Source organism: Dryas octopetala, chromosome 7 (assembly GCF_963921425.1).
Source record: "Dryas octopetala chromosome 7, drDryOcto1.1, whole genome shotgun sequence".
NCBI lineage: Eukaryota > Viridiplantae > Streptophyta > Magnoliopsida > Rosales > Rosaceae > Dryas > Dryas octopetala.
The window spans coordinates 16,032,506-16,054,249 of NC_141372.1; the positions used below are offsets into that span (position 1 = coordinate 16,032,506).

At 35.0% G+C, this 21,744-nt stretch overlaps 2 protein-coding genes and 1 non-coding gene across 3 annotated transcripts; 2 read left to right on the forward strand and 1 right to left on the reverse strand.

Annotated features, from left to right (window-relative positions):
- Positions 1-253: 253 nt before the first annotated feature.
- COP9 (COP9 signalosome, subunit CSN8) lies at positions 254-7,057 on the forward strand. Its single transcript, XM_086251018.1, has 5 exons — positions 254-418; positions 512-591; positions 1,382-1,563; positions 6,128-6,235; positions 6,678-7,057. Exons 1-5 carry the CDS (start codon positions 335-337, stop codon positions 6,815-6,817), a joined length of 594 nt encoding a protein of 197 aa, XP_086107144.1. The 5' UTR covers positions 254-334; the 3' UTR covers positions 6,818-7,057.
- Positions 7,058-14,927: 7,870 nt separating this feature from the next.
- LOC147280077 (Late embryogenesis abundant (LEA) hydroxyproline-rich glycoprotein family) lies at positions 14,928-18,769 on the reverse strand. The gene is made up of 2 exons (XM_086251936.1): positions 17,919-18,769; positions 14,928-15,345 (listed from the first exon to the last, which is right to left on the reverse strand). The coding sequence occupies exons 1-2, from the start codon at positions 18,744-18,746 to the stop codon at positions 15,259-15,261; spliced, it is 915 nt and encodes a 304-aa protein (XP_086108062.1). The 5' UTR covers positions 18,747-18,769; the 3' UTR covers positions 14,928-15,258.
- TRNAQ-UUG (transfer RNA glutamine (anticodon UUG)) lies at positions 16,667-16,738 on the forward strand. Its single transcript has one exon. It is a non-coding gene; the product is annotated as a tRNA-Gln (tRNA).
- Positions 18,770-21,744: the final 2,975 nt, after the last annotated feature.

Below are 21,744 nucleotides of genomic sequence, written 5' to 3' on the forward strand. Positions count from 1 at the left end.
TGAGAATGGGTTTTCGCGGGAAGGGTGGGAGGTTTTGTGTTATAGGCTTAGGGGTTATTTGGAGGCAAAGTCTTATTTATGACCATTAGATTCTTCCAATGATCCGGATTAGATTTTAATAAAATAAAATAAAAAAATAAGAAAAAAAAACCCAAAAGAAGCTAACGCATGTTTTTAGTGCTATTAAAAAAAATAATAATAATAAAACAAAACGGCAACCACCGATATCGTATTATCAGAGAGTGTGTGTGTGCGCTATACAGCAGCCTTCAAAGTTTAAGAAGCTCACAGTGAGAAAATACAGAGAGGTTGGAGAATCGAAGAGAAAGCAGCCATGGATTTCTCTGTATTATCAGAGGCCTTGACGTCCAAATCGTTTGGGAAGATCGCCGATATCTGCGACGAACTCATGCTTCAGGTTTGATTTGGGTTTCAAACCATAAAAAAAAAAAAAGCCCGCAAAAATTTATGTTTGTATTCTCACTCGGAGCTCTCTTCTTTGATCGTACAGGTCGCAGCGGAGGGCGTTGATTTTCAAGACGAGTGGCCCTACGCCATTCATCTTCTCGGTCACATTTACGCTGGTGATATGTATGAGCTCCCAAACCCTATATCTTTATTCGGAATTTCGGATGTTGATGAATTTTCTTTTCAATTATCTTTTGCTGACGGGTTTTAAGAGTGAATACTCCTTTTATGTTAAGGGTTTTGATTGCATATTGCAATTTTGCATTCTGGAATGAATTTATTTTGATTATCTGGGGTGAATCCTGAGTTCAGGGACGGTGTTAGAAATTTTCTCAAGTGGGGGCGGCTTCGTACAAAAAAAATGAAAGGAAAATCATTCAATATATACAATGTCTTATAGACTTATATTATAGCTTATATCCATTTACCAACAAGATGATAGAAATGATTTAATAATGATGTATCACAATTTTACAGTCACAAAAATTTAGATTAGAGTAATTGGTGTTTAGAGAGGTAAAGTTATAATGGAATGTAGAATGGAGCAAAAGGAAAACAGCTTGCGTGGGATGGAGGGGTCAGAGGCTTGGATGAGAACAAAATTTAAGAGGTTTTATTGGTTTATTTGATGGGTAGGGCAGAGATTTTATTACTTGAGTTCAGAGAGTGAGGGTATTATGAAGTATGTCTTCTCTATATATATTAGTATGAATGCCAATCTTCTTTTCTACATATTAATATGCATGTAATTTTTTTTCTTTCAAAAGAAGATGAGTGGGGGTGGCCACCCCATGTGGACATGTGCTGCCTCCATCCCTGCCTATGTTAAATCTGTGTTTTGTAGTTTTTGTTATTCTACATTACTGGGTTTTTCCGTTATTTGGAATTTCATCTGTGGGGTGGTGATATGCAGTAACAGTGTGCGATTCCTTTGGAAATCGATGCCTTCTACAGTCAAAGAGAGCCGGCCAGAAGTCGTTGCTGCTTGGCAAATTGGTCAGAAGCTGTGGATGCGGGATTATGGGGGTGTGTATGAAGCGATTCGCGGATTTAATTGGAGTCAGGAAGCTCAAGGTCTTGTCGCCGCCTTTTCAGGCAAGTTTTTTGAGAGCACATCTTGGGCAACAATATTGTTTGTGTTTTCTACATGTGTGATAATAGTTTTTTTAGATATTTCATTTATATATCCATTAAGAAGAGGAGCATGATACTGTTTGATAGTAAAAGAATGTTGAATAATTGATTGTTGTAGAGAATAGATGATTGTTGAATTGATGGCTGAAGATTACTTAACATTAAAAATAATCTATTTATGTTCATGCCTACACAATTCATAACGTTTTAAATTAATTTCATTTTTTTTTTTTGTCTTTTTGGTTCCTTTGGTTGGGGGATCTGGGGAAGTTTATTATGACCATTGATGAAGTCAAGATTTGAGATATTGTTTAATCATGAGAGAGTTCTCATGCCTCAGGAAGAAATTGGGCTTTTCTCTGTTTCCTTTTTCCTTTTCCTTTCATCCCCCCTCTCCATCTGCTATTGTGTAAATTAGGAAGCAAAAATTTCTGCATAGTCTTTGTTCACTTGGGTGAAGCAAGAGTTACTAGAGAGGAAATAGAAACTTAAAGGGTTAATGAACATATCAATTGACTTGATTATGTTTGCCATGATTTCAAAGATATGGGTTGAGTAAGGCAGTATCTCCATGTCATTAGTTATTTTATTTTATTTTAAAAGCACTCAACAAAAGTAGGGTCTAAAATGGGTTTAAGAAGCCTGGGGGATATACGCCATGGTCTTGCATGCATTATTGGCTGGAACACACCAATACGTAATTGTTCTTGTAGTTGTAGGTGATGTAAGGATTTCTAGAAAAGAAGTAAGGCCCAACCTTTATTGATAAAGGCCAAAAGCTCCTACAAGTCTATCCTACACCATTTTTGATATATGAGCTTCTACACCAAATTGATATATGAGCTTCTACACCAACTTGATACAAGAGCTTTAGGTTCACCGCCATTAGAGAAGGGTTAATATTTCTTTAGTCCCCTTCTAATGCATACCCAAGTTATTGTACATTGAATAAAGCTTGAGGAAATGTTGTAGGAAACTTTGAAGCTAGATTAGAAGGGATATTTTAAAATTTAAAGTGCACATTGTTGAGAACCATGGCAATTGTGGTACTGTCGTGTCTGCTCCTTTGGTGCTCTCTCTCTCTCTCTATATATATATATATGTGTGTGTGTGTGTGTGAGGGGGGGGGGGGGGAAGTGGGGAAATTTTAGGTGCACAGTGTTGAGAAGTATGTTAGTCATAGTGTTGTGTCTATCTGTCTATCTGCTTTGAAGAGCGGAAGGGGGAGGGGGACTTTGTTCTATCCAAGGCCTTAACGGATCTGGCTGGCTCCTTCCCATTTCCCATGAAATGGAGAGGACATGTTATGAAATACAGCTATTTGATTTTGATTGGAAGACCATAGAATGGAATAAGTTTTAATGATTTATTCACAGCTGCTCATCAAGATTGGATTTTTTTTGTTTTTTTTCAATAACTAGCCCAACTCATTTGCACTGGACATGGAGAGGATTCTTGCCTGACCTGGATGGGATTGATGAAATCATTAACTATCTGGAAGTTGACACAATGAGGTGGTCACTTAATTTTCTTATCTTGGTCAATCTTTTTCAACTCCAATTCCAATAGGGGAAGAGGGGATAAGAAATTTGTACTCACTAGCTCAAGACCAACCTGTTTTTTTTTTTAAGTAATAATAGGGTCAAGTCTTTCAGTTTGGATCATAAGAGGCATTTGATGGTAAGGTATCATTTACAATTGGATTAAATGGTGGTTGATTTCTGATGAGAGCGGAGCACTTTTGAAGATAAACAAGTGATAAACATTCGCAATCCAACTTTAGATACAAGTGGTCAACTAAGCTTTAAAATTTAAGAAGCTAAAATTGATACAATAAGCATAAATCATACAAGAATCGGGGTTGAATTCTTTTATTTAATTCATGTCTCTTACATGGCCTCAACCAACGAATTTGGCCCTTTCGATGTTTTTACCGTGTTTAGAGCTATGTGCATAGATTGATTATTTCTGTCACCACAACAGTTGGTTATAAAAGCTTTACGAACTTTCAGATTAATTTTAGTGGGAAGACTACTGAGTTATGCTACTATACATGGAACAGAGAAGTCTACTGAATTTTGTGTTTCTGTTGGATTTGTAAGGGTTTGACTGCTTAAGTCAAGATTTTTTTGGGCATCCTGTCATGTGTTGTCTTTGTAAGATTCATAATATAGTAATTTCTACCACTCGAGCTTATAGTCTGACTTCACTTATCGTTGGTTGTCTGCCTTACCTTTTAACCTTTATTCATATTGACAGATGGTGTGACCAAGATGGATTGTCTTTTTTTTTGGTAACCTTGTCCTTGTTTTTAGAGGATTGCATGCAAAAATTAGAAGTATAATAGTGATTGTCAACTGAGAAGTGTAGATTTGCAAACTTCTCTTTATATATCACTAGCGCACATGTCAATAGGCGTTTTTAATTTTTTTATATATATACTTATAGATAAAAGTTTATTTGTTGTGTGGGGAGTGGTTCCTTTTTTTAAGGAGCATGTTCATCCTTTTTATTATTATTATTTTTTTTTAATTTAATATATTGGTTTTTACTTTTTTGTCCTTTATGAATTAAAATGTTTTGTTATAATATTTATATTTATCTAGGGCGTTTATGGACTTCTAAAAATTTCACCTAAGGGGGGAGTTTCTTTTCATATCACTAACATTCGTTAGTTTCTTTTCATAACACTAACATTTGTTAGTTTCTTTTCATAACACTAGCATTTGTTAGTTTCTTTCCATAACACTAGCATTTGTTAGTTTCTTTCCATAACACTAGCATTCGTTAGTTTCTTTCATAACACTAGCATTCATTAGTTTCTTTTCATAACAGTAATATTCGTTCTTTTATCCATTATCTAACATCTCGTTAATTGAATTGTCATATTTTAATCTAATCATGTTACCTATATTATCAGAATTAGTTAGTTGATCTTATTGTTGCCTGTTCTAGTTCCTTCAGTAAGGTTCTTTCCAAAGCCTAACATTGTTGATGCTTAATGGAGGTGCTGTCTTCCAAAAGGAAGACCTTCCTTCTTACATGGAAATCACTTAACAAGCAACCAGACGAAAAAAAAAAAAAAAACCCCAAGAAATAAAGCTTAAATTAATGCATGATTGAGACGTGAATTAAGATAGTCATAAGCTCTACAAATGTAATACATTCACTTTTGGAGTAAGACTTGATTTATGGTGTGATATTATGTTGGATCATGCTGTCAGTGTGTCACAGGACATTGAATCTTTTGTGGACACCATGGGCTGCAGGACATGCATTGCAATGCCTCACGTATTACAATGCTATGTGTGCCTAATTTGGGCTCTGGTGGGATGGGATATTAATTTAAAGGTTTTCTAGTATCAGCTGGAGAAAATTTATAGAGAATGAAGCCCTAACTTGCATTCGAGCGTTAGCAGATAAATAAACTGAGGCCACATTTGAGTAACCAAAATGAGAAATTGATTGGTATAGAATTTATGCAGAGTTCTGGACATTATCACTGGTGCCAATGTATGGGAGGATTGGATACTGATTAAAAGGATTTCATTAAGCAGATTATTGAGAACAGTAGTTTCTTCTGATTAGAAATGGAAGTATTCCAGCATAATAGAAATTTTATTCTAAATATTATGACGTAAAATATATATGTGTCTCTATGTTCTGTCCCTTCTTGATTAAACTCTTTTTTTCTTCCTTTTGAATTTATGATTGTAAGTTTATTGTTTAAATGACTTTAAAAGTGTATATGATGATTACACTACATCATTTGCTCGGCAATAGGAATCAATTTTAAGCTGCATCTATCCCAAATTTGTCTCCATAAAGTAGTAATCCGAGGAGCTCACAGGCACACTGCACTTTATTTTTAATTCACATCCAACCATTGGACCGTTTTATTTTCTGGTTCCTGTTTCTTTTCTTTTTTCCTCCTTGAGAGGATAGGTTTTTTTTTTTCAAAGGACTCATTATGGCGGCCCTGCTGAAAATTGAGACTATGTCTAGCTATAGCTGAGGATTAGAATAAGTAAACGACTCAAAGTACAAAAAACCGTGCACCTTTTAATTTATAGATACTACGCTTGTCATATCCTCAGCTTGCTTAATTATGTTTTTTGGATGATGCTTTAGTTGATCTTAGCCATCTGATAGGTGGGATGAGTGAGGTTTATTGTGTCTTCATGGAGTTCCTTTACTTACGAGGAATGGGAAATGACAAATTTACTATTGTTTCGGTGGAGAAATTTATTAATAAGTACTTTTCAATCTGCACAATATTGACTCAATGTGCCATGTCATGCTTTAAGCTGTATGGGGATGACTTGCATAACACAACCTACACTTGCCTTTAGTTGAATTGCAAAAGGAAAAGATCTGTATGGTTTTCTAATAATACATGATGAGGAGATCAAATACTTCCCTGTACATTATTTTCTGAAGTTTTGTTTAAGGGAGAACTTGAAGTGTACTAATTCTTATGTTTTATGCACATATCATCATAAGTTGGTTTCTGAACTTCTTGCAGATCTTTACACAAAGAAGATGTTTCAGCTGCTGCAGTCTGCTTATTCTACAATAAGTATCCAAGATACAGCTCTCTTTTTGGGAATGAACGAGGATGATGCCACAACTTGTAAGCTTATGTTTTCGCTAATGTATTGTTACCAAATTGCTATGGTTAAACTTCTTAAAAGAAAAAAAAAATCTTAATGCTCGTCCACATAGTAATCATAATCTTAAATCTTAAACCTCTTAAAAGAAATTTAGGAACCTTGATTAACTACAGTTTTCCATTGCTTTTCTTATTTTACCCCTTGAAAACAGTTCCTTTGGTTAGAAAGATTGCTAGGTCTCTGATGACAAAATTGCTATCATAATTAATGACTTGTTCTTCTATAATAGAAAAAAAAAAAATATATATATATATATATATTCATATACTAGGACTTGTCCATTAATGCATACATGCTACTTCAGGCCTGTTAACACTACGGACTTGGTTCTGGTTTCTAACTTCCTAAAAAATGTCTGTCATTTATGTTAAAAAGTTATTGAGATTTGGTTGTCATATGCAGATGTACTACAGCAAGGTTGGATTGTGGACCCTGCTTCTCGAATGCTTACTGTGAAGAAGCAGCCTATTATTATGGAGCAGAAACTGGATCCCAGTAAATTGCAGAGCTTGACAGAATATGTGTTCCATCTAGAGCATTAATGGCGTTTTCAAGAAACTGAAGCTGAGAATTGTCTTTTTAATCAGCTGCTTACATAGGTCTTTATTTAAGAGAGTAAATGCTTTCAGGATTTCAGATTTTGTATTTGTACCTGACACTTTGAGCATATTAATTTTTTTTTTTTTTTGGGCATCTTTTCCAATAGGCTATAAATATGTCATTTTAATTTTACCCAATTCAGTTTGGTCCCCAAACTAATGTACAAGAAAGTTATGAGCTGATCCAGTGTAGCCAAAGCCATATTGCAGGTGTCATGCAAACATGCATCAGTGACAAGTTCAAATCTTATTTTACCTTCTAGTGGTGTTGTTTACCTACCCTGAATTTCAGTTCTTTATTCATTTTGTATTCTTTATTTTGCACCATGGTGTGTTCTTGCATACGACCAGTGCATGCAACCTGCATGGTTACGTGCAAGATATGCGAATCTCTTTTCAGAACGAAATGCCTAAACTCTCGCGTGATGTTGTATAAAAGAATTTCTTATGAGAATGATATGGCTAATTTGCATAGTGTTCTACCATAGAGAAAAACTTACTTATAATAGGGATATGGGTTTGACTTGTCATTTCAAGAGATAATTTATATCTTAAAATTAGAGAAATTTTTATGTGATAAAATATAAAAATATAAGTGTCATTATATTATTGAGTTTGGATACCAAATTAGCTAAATTTTTATTTCAGAAAGTTTCTTTCCCTACGATAATATGAACTTGGAGATACGTGAGAAAGTTGTGAGCGTTACCGTTGTGAAACATGCAAAATTCAATACAAGTACAAAAGTTGACATAATTCACTCAAATTAATATAATGCTTGATGGAATAAATTGTTTGCCTTGTGAGTTGTGACTCAAACAAGCTTGCTTGCCTAGAAGATTTCAATGCTGACATGGCTTGCAACACGCGTCAACCCTGGACTCGCTGGCAGTGGCAAACTCAATTTCTGCGCTGCATTTCCATTTGTGGGCTATAAATTATAATATATAAACCAAAGTTATCAAACCCATTGAATTTCGTAGCTACTTCTAAGTTCTAACAAGGGAAGAAACGCGTTTGAAGAAAAAATTGTGAACTTTTTCTTATTTGTTTGCTATAATCCAATAATATTAAACAATACAAGAACTTCTTTTCTTCTTCTTATTTTTTTCTTTTTTTCTTTTTTTCAGACGTACATCTTATACTCTTTCAGCATCTTAAAATCAAATCTTTTTGTAACTCTATTTTGGTTATATAATTTATTGAGATAGAATTCTCCATTTATGTGTTACTATCCCTTTGGTAACATATTTGGTCTTGGTTTTTTATTTTAATAAATTACTCATAACTCATGTTTTTGAAATATTTTTAACTACAAACACCACTAATTAAAAAATTAAGTTCAAGCCTAATATGTTCGTGTACGTGCGTGGATTTGAAAAAATACACTACCGAGCGCTTGTTAACCTGCCGGAACTCGGTGGATGCAAATGTCTTTTTTAGCTTGAAGATGTCTTTTTTAGGTTGTAGATGCATCTTTTTAAGTTACAGATGACATGTTTAGGTTATAAATGAAAAATAATTAAAGCACCTTTTTTTTATAATAATTAAATATAAAGAAGGAAAATAAAAGAATATGAGAAAATAAATGATAGATGTATTGAGGCAGACATAAGATAATGTGGGAATGTTGAGTGTTGTCTCACATTAAAAAATTATAATCTTGCATAGTAGTTTGGTTTTGGGCTACTCTTAACAAGCGACCACACATGCTTCACGTCACTCAATATAAATATGAGTTGAATATGAGTTGTTCATGACACCATGTGTTTGGCTTAAGTGATGCCACACGTGCAGGGGCGTATGAGAATATGGAGTATTGTCCCACATTGAAAAATTAGCGGCCACACATGATTCACGTCACTCAATATGAATATAAGTTGAATATGAGTTGTCCATGACACCATGTGTTTGGCTTAAGTGATGCCACACATGCACGGGCGTATGAGAATGTGAAGTATTGTCCCACATTAAAAAATTAGCGGCCACACATGCTTCACGTCAATATGAATATGAGTTGTTCATGGCACCATGTGTTTAGCTTAAGTGATGTCACACGTGTAGAGACATGAGAAAGTGTAGTATTATCCTATATTGAAAAATTAGGATGCCTAGATTTTTCCAGATAATGTATACTTGCAAAATGTCCCAAATTTAAACCCTCTTCCGCTACATCAAAAAAAGCTTCTCTACATCTCTTTATCTCTATCTCCCTCCCACAGTCCCCTCTCCTTTTCCTTTTTTTACTATGGCAAGCATTCCTCTCCTTCCCTCCTTCCACCCATATATTTTCTCTCTATCTTCTTAACTAAGAAACAGTAAAACCAAAAACATAAGAAAACGAACCCTAAATTAATTAAAACATCCATCTTAAACTTAAGGATTACTTAATCTCTTATTGCCCAGTGCACATGTTCATGTTTATTTCTTTTACTAAGGCTGTGTTAATAATGTTTATTCGAACCCCCCACAACCACAAAAAAGTTGCCATCTTGATCTTAATTACTGCATATGTATTTGATTTGAATCCATAAGATGAAGACCATAAATCAAATTTCCAAACCCAGAAACCAAAAAATGAAAGAGTGAAATTATTACATATATACATACATTAACGCAGCAGCTTAGCTACTCCTTAATTAGGTTAGTAGTCCAAAAAAGTAACAACAACTAAACTTGGAATTGTTTGAGATATATTCTAATATACATATTATCTCCTCCTCCTCCTCTCGCTTTTATTTACAACATTAATATAGAGGCTTGGTCACCTTGTACAGATCGTCAATTGAACGACGACGTTTCTTCTCATTTATTCTTGGCCCGTAAGTACCAATTACTTCTTCTTCTTCTTCTTCCTCCTCCTCCTCCAGCTCTCCTTCAAAAACTGTTCTTCTAATTTTGCCAACGATTTCTTCTGCGGTGCCGTTTTGATCAGTACTGGACTCTGATAATTCTGAGTCTGATGATGACCCGCTGAGTTGTATGAGTTGCTGTGCCGCGTCTATTTCCACCTCTGAGAAATCCTTGTAAGTCCGTTTTCTGTTCTTGCTTTCTGTCCTTGTTGGTTTCGCCATTGATGATTTTGTTGTAATGTTGATCGCTAACTTGGCTCTCAGTTTTGCTTCCTTATATACAACGCCTAAGTCGGTTCTCAACTTGGCAAATAATCGAATTAAAACATTAATTAATTAATTAATTAATTGTTTCTTTTTGATTACTTCTCCTGCTCGCAATAGGGGAGAAGGTTGAGAAATGGACCGGGTCAGTCTTCCAAGGCTTCGGCCTTTTTCTGGCCCAAAGGCTGGTTGACTCGCAACGTCAGTAAACTATTCTGGGCTCACGTTGGGCCAAGTTAACATTCTTTTTTTTTTTTTTGGAGCTTTAGTCGGTCCATTTTTATAATAAACACATTTTAGACTAATACCATATTAGTTTATAAGAATTGAGTGAGGTTTAAAAGTGTTATCATTTTCTATTCCAAAATTGCCCTTAATATTATTTTATAATTAATATGATTTAAATCTCACAAATTGTGAGATTTTAATCCCACAATTTAAGAGGTTTAAGGGATTTAAATCCCACAATTTTTTGGATTTAAATTGTGGAAATCTCACAAAGTATTCACCTAAAAAATAAATAAAAATACATTAGTTTACAAAATGAAAAAAAAAAGACTAATCAAAGACTAGGAAAAAAAAAATACAGATAATGATTATAAAGTTTACTTTTGGACTCTTAATGATAAATTAACCTACCTACTTTATCCAAATGATAAAAAGGTCCACCTAATTAGTTGTAAACCCACATTTAAAAAAAAATAGGTTGTTCTCTCTCTCTCTCTCTCTCTCTCTCTCTCTCTCTCTCTCTCTCTCTCTCTCTCTCTCTCTCTCTCTCTCTCTCTCTCTCCCTTTTGGTTGATCTCTTGGTTTATTTCTCTCTCTCTCTTCTTTTCACTATCACCCATCGCCGGAGGCTTGAAGGAGGTCGGCGACCTCCAGATCGGAGTTTGTTGACCTCCAATATGAAAGTATGAAGGTCAAATTTATAACAAATATATTTATGTTTGATTTTTTTTGTTTTTAAGAAAAGCAAAAAAAATCTTAAATTGCAATTCTTATCTATGTAGTTTGTGTTATTTTTCATTTTTGTTTCCATAGTTTCAATTTTTTTAATCATGTCCCTATTGTTGGTTTTTTTTTTTTTTTTTGTGCCGTGGTCCCTGTTGTTAGTTAATAGTTCCAAATTTTGAATCAAGATCAACTCTTTTGATTTAAAAAAATATATATATATTACTCTGATTTTTTCAAGGCACTACCAAAAAAATGCACAAGGCCACAATTACTCTTATTTTGTTGCCACAGCATATATTTCTCACACAATATTTTATTTCTCATTCATTTATCTCTATACAATGCTTAAACCCCAATAAACCAGGTTGACCCTGACCCTCAAAACTCAAAACCCCAATAAACCCCAATTTTGGCGATGGAGCAACTGCAACTACTTGCTTCCCAAATATGCGACTAGTAAAGAGTCCAACCAGGGCTGCTAGACCCTTGTCAAGGCCTTGGCCAGTAAAAGGATTATTTCACAAGATTTCCAAAAAGCAAAACCCTTATCCAAACTTCCTAAAACCCTCACTGTCACTGTGCAGTCTACTCACCCAGAAGCTGAACCAGCTGAACAATTTTGGTAAGCTCAACAATTTCATATGTGTGCTTGTGGAGGATTGAAAAGTACAGTCTGTCCACACTCCACAGAGCCATGCTGCTGGGATTCCATGTTTCAATCATTTCAAGGTTTATATTCTTTCCAACAAATTTCAGTTTTACATGCATACATGCTTGTGTTCTTGTACTACAATATTTGTCGACATGATTTTGTAAATGTCCGACTAATGATTTTGTCGAAGAAGAAGCTTAATGACTGTAGTAGCGAGGCCATCTTCAAAATTCAATGTACTTGGCAGCATCAACTTTAAGTGCAAACAACTAGAACGATTTATGAACTGCTGAATCAACCTTTTGTCTCATTCATATAATTGGCTATTCCTTTTTGAATTTCAAGAAACCAAAAACCTCCGAAGGATGAATATATTTACTGGTCTTCCTCAAAGTCCATAAGAAAATCAGTTGAGTTCTCTGAATCTTCTACAGCCTCTTCCAAAGACAATGGATCCTCCTTTTTGGGTTTAGCCTGCAAGATTGAGAGTAAAATACATTAAAATGCGTTTTCTTAAAATGGATAAGAAATGGTAAGCATGTAGACTGTAGACAAGATAATTTATTAAAGATCTTTTCTGCAAAAAATCAACTCAATCAGAAATCATTTGATTATATAACTGTTCGAATAAATGGACGGTTTGGTCAAAAAACCACTTTCTAAATACAAACTGTCCATTTATTCCATTTATTCAATAACAATTATATAACCAAACAATTTTTTATTGAGTTGATTTTTTGCAGAGATGATATTTAATAAATGATCTAAAAAATGAATAGTTCTGATCTTAAGCCTGCACTGTCGAAAAAGTCTTTTTAGGGGGTGGGGGTAACCTGCAAGTACCCCTTTGGGGTGACCCAAGTATTGTCCTATTGAAATAAACCTTTTAGGGACCGTTGGTTACACCGGATTAGGACCGGATTGTGCTAAATAGCCCACTATCATGCGTTTGGGGAGACACGAGATAACATTTAAGTGGGCTATATATGCAACACCGGTTTTCTTAAAACCTTTGACTATACCTTCTTACATAGCACTGTTGAAAAGGAGAGTGCTATGTAATCCCTGATTATGCCTTCTTACTTAGCTCGACGAAAGGAAGCCATTGGTAGTGGTTGCTGATCCCGATCCTGCGAAAAAGCACGATTGCCGGTGAGGTTGACTTTCGGATTTCTCGACCTTTTTCCGCCGTCGATGACTGGATGGACTTGCTAAGGTGAGAGGTGATGACCCAGGTGGTCCAAAGCCACGATGTGGTTGAAAAATGCAAATTGTCGGCGGAGAGGCTCGACTTAGTTCTATGTCGATAGTGATGGGATGGGCCAACAAAGACCAAAGGGAGAGAGAGAGAGAGAGAGAGAGAGAGAGGGAGGAGGCGAGCAAAACCCGTGAAGAACCTCCGATGTTGGACAGCAGATGGTGCCACAAGCGTCGGTGCAGACGTGTAGAAGAGAGAGGGGTGTTGGGAAGAGAGAAATGGGAGAGAGAGAGAGAGAGAGAGAGAGAGAGAGAGATAAGAGCATATATATTTTTAATAAAAGCATGAATAAATTACTATTTTTAATAAACTTCAAAAGCATATATTTTTTAATAAAATACATAAATAAATTATATTTTTAGGCATTGAAATTAATAAAAATTCTTTTGATAATTAGTATATTTTATTTATTTACAAATTAAAATAATTATAGTTCAGTCCGATGATGTACCTAACACAAGATAGTGCTATTTGGCTTATTCAGCTTCGTAATCCGATATAACATCAAACATATGATAACATTTAGTCCAGCTTACTCTAGTCTAACACAGTCCAACATAATTCATAAAAATAGTTTAGTCTAACATAGTCTAGCGTAACAAATAGAACCTTAATGGCCAAGACCTTGACAAGGTGCAGCAACCCTGATTGGATTCTTTACTAGTCGCAAATTTGGTAAGCAAGCAGTTGCAGTTGGGCCTTAATTTCACTATTACCTTGTCTTGTTGTGGCCTGCTTATATAGCTATGGATTCTTATGAAATATGAAGGCTAGCTCATGCCTTTTGAGTTTTTGAGGATCAGGGTCAGGGTCAACCTGGTTTATTGGGGTTTAAGCATTGTACAGAGATAAATGAATGAGAAATAAAAAGGAAATTACAGATTTAGTCCACTTATTTTATATCTAGTTCAATTTTGGTCCACAATCTTTTTTAAGTTCTGTTTTGGTCCACTAATTGTTCCACTTGTTCAATAAAGGTTTAGATTTGTTTTCTCAAATTTGGCTTGCCTTTTACCCTATCAAATCTCACCCAAATTCAGCAAATATATACTTGTTTTAAAGCTATGCATTTCTTCTTTACAACTATATAAAGATCATTCAAATTAGAGTTCTAAAACTCAAGATAATTGACCCCAAAGTAGGGTACTCGAAAATGCCAATTTTTCAAACTTTATCTAATCTCAATTCTCTTAGATTCTCATACTCTAAATTTGTTTTTATGACTAAGAAATGATGAAATATAACTTATACTTCAATTATAATTGAAAAAAACACAACCTAAAGGATTTAAAGTCACAAATCTGGACCTTTATTGAACAAATGAAATAATTAATGGACCAAAACAGAACTTCAAAAAAATCGTGAACCAAAATTGAACTAGGTATAAAATAAGTGGACCAAATATGTAATTTCCTTGAGAAATAAAATATTGTGTGAGAAATATATGCCCCCGCTGCAACTAAAAGTCTAAAACTTGTTCCTGATACCAAAATCGGTCATTGATTTTTGTGGCCGTGGCAACAAAATAAGAGTAATTGTGGCCTTGTACATTTTTTGGTATAGAAAAAATCAGAGTAATTTTTTATTTTTTTTAATCAAAAGAGTTATCGCCGTTCACTCGGGCGTTATGTCTATTAATATGACTATGAATGTGTAACTATGGATCCCTTAACACACAAAAACAACATGTATGAATGCACTAGTTTAGAAGCTATATATGTATTGCATCAACATAAATTTAGGACTTTTAACAAAAACTAGGGCTAGCGTATTGTATAGAACTTGGGATCACAATGCTTTGTCGATTGAGTATTGTATTTTCAGGAACCTTAAGATACGTGTCGCTGTCTCGTGCCCGAGTTTTGGGTGTGACACTAACAAAGAATATAATTGGTACATGTGAATCGTGGTGAATATCTGGCCACACTTAGGTGGACCTAAGCAATTCATTTTTTGTTTTGTTTTGAAAGATGGGTTTAGAAAGCTAGACTCAAATCTTCGTGTAAACCGAAAAAACAAGAAAAAAGCAAAACAAAAGAAACACTATGAGTAGAGAGAATTTGCCAATGGGGCGTGGAATGCAATATAGAATGTTCGAGTTTTTTACACTTTACACGCAGTTAGTGGCTTTAGTAGCACCGTCCAAGGCTCCAAGTGAAGAAACCAATATCTCATCTCTAACAAAAGCTGTGCAAAATCTTGGGAGGATTTTGGAATCTTCTCCTTCCTCTTTGCTGTTAAACTCCTCCTCTACTACTCCATTCACTTGGGAGTTGGGGGCTTCTTTCCCCCTCCCTCCTTTTACCTTTTCATTTCTCTCCCAATTTGAAGAGTGAAAATTAAACCAAACAAAAAAAAAAAAAAAAAGTAGAGAGATTGAAAATTTGTGACTGTTAGATGAGTGCTAGACACTCAATCCATCAAATCCACACTGCTTGTATGTAAGAGATTGCTTCCTTGGACTTATAACGATTGCACAATCCACGGATACCTGCCCATCAACTCAAACTTTTAGCTATACAAAGAAAATCATAAAAATAAAACACAAAAAAAGAAAACAATCATAAACAAAGGCTGTCAATACAAGAAATCCAACAAAAAGAAAGACATTAATAAACATCCTTTTCTCTAATGAAAAATTACCATTCTTTCTCTTATACATAAGTATATGAGTAAAAGTGTAAAACCTAGAGTTAATTACACAGAATTCACAGTGTGTTCATGATCTAGTTAACTTCACGTAACATCAATGCCGAATTGCAGATGTACATGCTAGTCTCTCAACACGGTTAATGTCGTTAATTTCATCGTACAATGATCAATGCTTAATTTTCACGTTAACTTCACCATGCAATCAACATTTACGTATAGTTTAGTGTGATTAGTAAACTATGAAAATCCTCATATCAACCAAGGTTGGAGCAGATTTCTTCATGCTTAAGTTTGCAAAATGCATGCCACCAGCAGGTACCAAATAATTAGTGAATTAGTGATATGTAAAGTCTAGAAACTATTCCTATGTGACCTGGCCAGTAGCACACAACTAAATTAAAAATGAAATTGAAAAGCCCACCGCCAAAACCCAAAAAGTCAATTTTATATTAAGATAATTTAAGATTCCTAGCTCATCTTGCAGTTGTCCTAAGGTACATATACATTCATTATCCACCATTAAACTTGGACTGGCCATATGGGCCACATGGGGCCCATACAAGCCGTAGTAGTCACATGGCGGGGCCACAAAACTTTTTACTCCCCCAAAGAGGCAAATCAGTCCCCACCTAAGCTAGACATTTTCTTTCTTTTCATATTCATGTTCCCTTTCCCAGTTTGGCTTATAACTTCTATTTGTGAAAATTCAATATTATATGATTCATCACAAATTTCATTTCGACTCAATTTGGACCCTGAAGACAACGAAATAATGAAGTAAAACAATTATATAAGAGATTGTTAATTACGGGAATCGAATCTGAACCTAATTTAATCTTAACATTTACCCGACACCCGACACTCTCACCACTTAGACTAACCCGAAACCCCAAAGGATTATCACTTATGTAAGAGATTTTGTTAGCATATTACATTTTTTAATTTCTTTCAGTCATGGTCAATGATGCATATGTATAATAACAAAATGGGTTTGTTTATCACTGTGGAAACATATTTATAATCTATACTTTAGTGAAAGATGAACACATTAAGATCAATGGTTAACACATTGTTTGTAGGTTATATGTGGGTATATTTTAGAAATTTCCTAACAAAATAGACAAACAAAAGAGTTAAAGGAATGACAGATTATCACAAGTGGTTCCATGGTGTAGTGGTTAGCACTCTGGACTTTGAATCCAGCGACCTGGGTTCGACTCCCGGTGGGACCTGATGAGAATAATCTCTTACAATTTTAGTATTTTGTTTTGTTTGTTTTTGGCCTGACATTGTCTTTTTTCCCAAAAAACCAACCAAAAAAAAATAAGAATCATAAAAAACCACCGCAGTAACAAACAGACAATTAAAAACAATTGAGGAAAAACAATTAAAACATAATAAAAAAGGACACCGACGCAAAATTTATGGTCAAAAGTCAAAACTACAAGAAAGGTTGTGAGATTATTGGTGCGTTTCCAAAAAGAGGGCTTAAAAAAAACGCAATTACCACAAACCCTTAATATTATAATAGAAAAGCAAAGCTTTAATGCCCATTTCTCCGCCTTTTCAAATATGCATGTTCCGCACGAATTAAATTTCAAAAATTTCTAAATTTTCATTTTTTTGAAGTTTTAAAATATTATCAAAATTTTGTTAAAAATTTCAATTGTTTTAGTTTAAATTTCCAACAATATCAAAAATTCTTTCGAAACTTTCTTATATTTTAATCCTCAAAATTTTCTTGAAATCTGAAATTTAAGTGACAAGGCCATCTAAGAAAATTATCAAAATTCTTCCTCCCAGAGCACCAAAAATGCACAAGTGAATTGGACCCCGAAAGAGAAATACAGAGAAGTGGAAGGGCATTCATGCAAAAACGGGAAGAATATGCGCTTCCCAACACACAAAACTAATCTGGGACTGGGAGCATATTATTATCTCACAGACTATGGAATTATGAAATTATCAAATTGTCCGCTCACGTTAGCCGAAGAAAGAATTACTTGTACATTTTTTAAATTAAAAAATAAATAAATTACTTGTAAAATAAAACAAAAAATTATAAAGCAAATAACAAAAAAGGAAAAAGAAAAAGCAGAGTGAGTGGGACAGAAGCTAGTGGTGGGCTTCGTCGAGTACCTGCTCTCTCCCGACGGCACCTCTACAGTAGAGTATAGTCTCTACCCACACCTACATTTAGAAAGAAACCCAAAAACCCCATCCACCTTTTCTTACTAGCCAAACAAAATTCAGACCAAAATTGGATATATTTGAACTTTAAAGAAGACAATCTATAATCTAAGCACCAAAATTGGATATGGGTGATGACGCCCAAATGTAGACCCAGAACAATGAAAAGGAAGAAAAATGGAGAATGGGTAGTGAGTAATGAGCAGTGTGAGTGAGACTGACCTGAACGCCAGGGGAATCGAAGTTCAAGACGCGGATCTTAGCGCCAACATCACCCAAGACCCGGAGCTCGACCCGGTCGTTGAGCGAAGCGTCTCGGATCAAATCGGCGGCGTCGGCTTGGAGCAAATTGACCCGATCGACGGCGATGGTGGCGACGACTTGTCGGACGCTGTGGGCCTCCTGGAAGAAGCCAGGGACGGAGGCCTTGCCCAATGGGATGCCGCGGTACATGACAGTGAACCTGGACTCGCCGTACTTGATCCCGACCTTGTTGGGATTGACGGCGGAGAAGAGCAAGCGAATGTTGAGGGAGAGAGAGGCGGAGGCGGAGGCGGAGGTGGGGTTCGGGTTCGGGTCGGCGGAGGTGGGTGGGTTTGGGTTGATGCCCATGTACTGGACCCCCACTTGTTGGAGATCGAACTGGGGCTTCTTGGGCTTCACGGCCAGGATGATGACCAGCACCACCGCCAACACTAAAAGGGCTAAGAAGGAGAAGAGCAAGATGAGGCAGCAACAGCACCCTTTAAACGAGGCCGAGGAGGAGGATGACGAAGACGACGTCGTTGGGTAGTAGTACGAGTGGTTCTGGTGGTTGTTGGGGTTTGACGACGGTGCTGCCGACGGTGGCCTTGGTGGTCTGTGCTCGCCGTTTGCGGTGGTGCCTCTTGACGTCATTTTCTTCCCCTCTCTCTCTCTCTCTATGATGATGATAGCCTCTGTTTCCTCTAGTACAGTATTTCTTGTTGCTTGCTTGCTTGCTATTGAAGAGAGAGAATGGAGAGGGGCTTTTGGTGACTTTGCTTGAGAGAGAAATAAAAAGGCGCACATAAATGGGACATTATTTGCTTTGATGATTGGGGGCTTGGGTGGTAATCTATTGCGGGACGTGCCGCACATTTTTTTATTAGTTTATTTTTTTCTTTACAGTAAAACTTACTACGTTCTCTTTTGCCCTTTTTGTTATCTAAGCAAAATAAACCTAGTCCACACCAATACCTTATACACCTCTTTTTCCTTCTACAGGACCAATATAAAATATTTCTATATCACTATTGATGAACCAAATGGGCTGTTTGGTCAAACTGGGCCTTGACTGAAGAATGGGCCTAAACAGTATTAGTCATGGGCATCAAGACGTTAAGCCCATAATGAGCAAAAGGATCAAATAGTTCGAATATACATAATTTGATTTATGCTTATCAAATAGTTCGAATATACCAATGATTAATGTAAGGCTAAACAACACAAGAGATTATACAAAATATCAGAGTTAAATTTTTGCTTTTAATAAAACAATTGCAACCAGTAGAAGCTTACATAAGTAGTGAGCTAATGAGTTTCAAAATGAATTCATAAGATGGAAAAATAGACCCTTGCTTTGAAAATCACAAAGTGAAGCAATTTAAATAAAGAGAATTCATTAAACCTTTCAAGTTGAAACCAGTTATAAAATGAATTAATAAAACACATAATGAGCCATTCTAATCCTTAGTACTTCATTCAATAGATTTCTCAAAGAATGGATAAAATAAAGATAAAAATAGAAAAATGGATTGGTACACACTCATCTATGCTGGGATCCTCTTCACTCGAGTATTGAGATGTTGGTGGTGTTGGGATTTCCACACTAGGGGACCTATCTCTCCAGTTGCTCCTTCCTCCTTCAGAGCTTGAAAGATCCACCATACTAACCATACTTAATATATCCTAAGGTTTTCCTGCACTTAGTAAACTGTGTAGAGGTGAACATCACTAAAACAGCTGATCATTTACTCAACTAGTCCAAAACATTTGCATACAATTCAAACTAGTTTTTGATATATAAAAGTAAAGCTTTTATAACCATTTTGCCAAACTAGCCGGATTCACAATTATAAAATATACAAGGCATCTAAGCAATTCTAATAAGTCCAAACCATGTGAGATCATATCATGAGTACACATCAAATCTGTTTGGGGTTTTAGAAAAAATTATTGATAAGTACCAAATGAAAAGATTAACTCCTCCATCTTGGGTTACCGTGGCATTTGTTACATATATCAACAATTATCACAAGTAGTCATGAGTTATTTCATGAAATGTAAATGCATGTCAAAAGTAAAGACTAATGCAATGCATACCTTTTCTCCAAGACAAAGCTCATCTGTCAAAGTTTTAAAAACAGTGAACTTATCCCCTAATTCGTAATTTACATTACCCCTATCACAACATCCTATTCAAAGATAGGCCTAAGATAGTGAGATGTCCTCTAATGTAATAACCCTATTGCTTCCCCTCTAGCATATTCTTAAATCACATAACCTTTCTAGAGAAACCTGTATGCACACTTTTTGGGGATTGAACGCAAGGATAAAAGGATTTTTAACCATTCATCTCTAATTAGGAAGTCCAAACACTTAAAATACATTAGAGTATACATTCTTGATTCAATGTCCATGAATGCTAATGTAATGCAAATGACAAACTTCCTAGTAAGAAAATTTGTCCCAAATGAACCAATTTAATATAATGCATATGTAATTAAGTAAAGGCAGTTTCATATATGCAATTCCAAGTTTATTTCACAATTCAATTCTACATGTTATAGCAAATAGGTTTAATATAATATGAGCAATGAATTGAATTACCAAACTGAAATTAAACCAATCTTAATACGAGACCAACAAAATTATCTAATTACCAACTTATGCAATATAACTTTTGGTTTTAAGCCTCACTAGTTTTACAAACCTAAAGTCATGCAAGGATAATGGTTAATTAAAAAGTATTAAGGCTAGAATTCAAGTCAACGTATTGTATAAACATGATAGTTCCAATTATGTGAGTTGTTCTAAAGGGTGTTTATCCTTTTGTTTCTACTAAAAATCATTGTTTATAGCCCTTTCTAAGGCAAATTGAAGTCATCAACATGTTTTCACATATTGATTTTCTTATGAAAAAGAGGCAGTTAAAGCTACTAAATAAAAAGAAAGTAAAAATTATGTCCACTAGAGTCATGTATTGTCCTAGCATGTTATTTTGGTGTTTAAATCATACAAAGATCATGAATACATTTAATTATCCAATCCAAATCAAGCATTCAACACCAAAAGCTATAAACATGCACTTATACATATACATATAGATATAAAGAAAGCATAAGGTTTAAGTGGACTAACTCCCCCTACCCAGAGTGTAGTCTTTGTCCTTGCTACTGTCCAAACAAGTTGATTCATTTCAAAGTACAATGAAATCAAAATTTGCATTCAAAATCTCAAACTTAGGGTTTCCTAGTGTTTAATGGCTTATTTGTCAAGTTAAGTTGCATCTGAGACCTCTAATCCATAAATAACCACTATTTGACTTCAAACAAGTTTCAAATAATGTAATAACACCTTTTCCAAAGCCAAAAGCCAAAAATAAAATCAGAAAAATTAACAAGGTATGCTGCAGAATTTGTTCTTAGGGTTTTGGCTCGAAAACAAGGGTTTGACTACCTAAAAATTTGATTTATCCATAAATAGACTCCCTTATACCTCATTGTTTCCTTAAAAATTTCAAAAGAGCAGTACTTGCTCTGTGAATTTTATAAAATCGTACAAAAATCATTTGAACAAGATTTTTCACAGGCAGTTAGAAGACATATTAATATTCATGCATAAAACTTTTCAAAGCATTTAGAGTTGTGCAAGTAGGGTTTTCAAAGAGCCAAATCTTACACCAGAAAACTAATTTCTGCATAATTATTGTTCATATAGTCAAAAATGCTATTTTTGTGTATACTCAACCAAATTGAATGAGACCACTTACATTAGTTTTGAAATCACATTTAAAAACTACTGTAAC

Coding starts and splice junctions, on each gene's coding strand:
- COP9 (XM_086251018.1), top strand. CDS start 335: ATGGATTTCTCTGTATTATCAGAGGCCTTGACGTCCAAATCGTTTGGG. Junction 1,564..6,127: donor TCTTGTCGCCGCCTTTTCAG/GCAAGTTTTTTG, acceptor AACTTCTTGCAG/ATCTTTACACAAAGAAGATG. Junction 6,236..6,677: donor CGAGGATGATGCCACAACTT/GTAAGCTTATGT, acceptor TGTCATATGCAG/ATGTACTACAGCAAGGTTGG.
- LOC147280077 (XM_086251936.1), bottom strand. CDS start 18,746: ATGTGCGCCTTTTTATTTCTCTCTCAAGCAAAGTCACCAAAAGCCCCT. Junction 15,346..17,918: donor TCGATTCCCCTGGCGTTCAG/GTCAGTCTCACT, acceptor GTTGATGGGCAG/GTATCCGTGGATTGTGCAAT.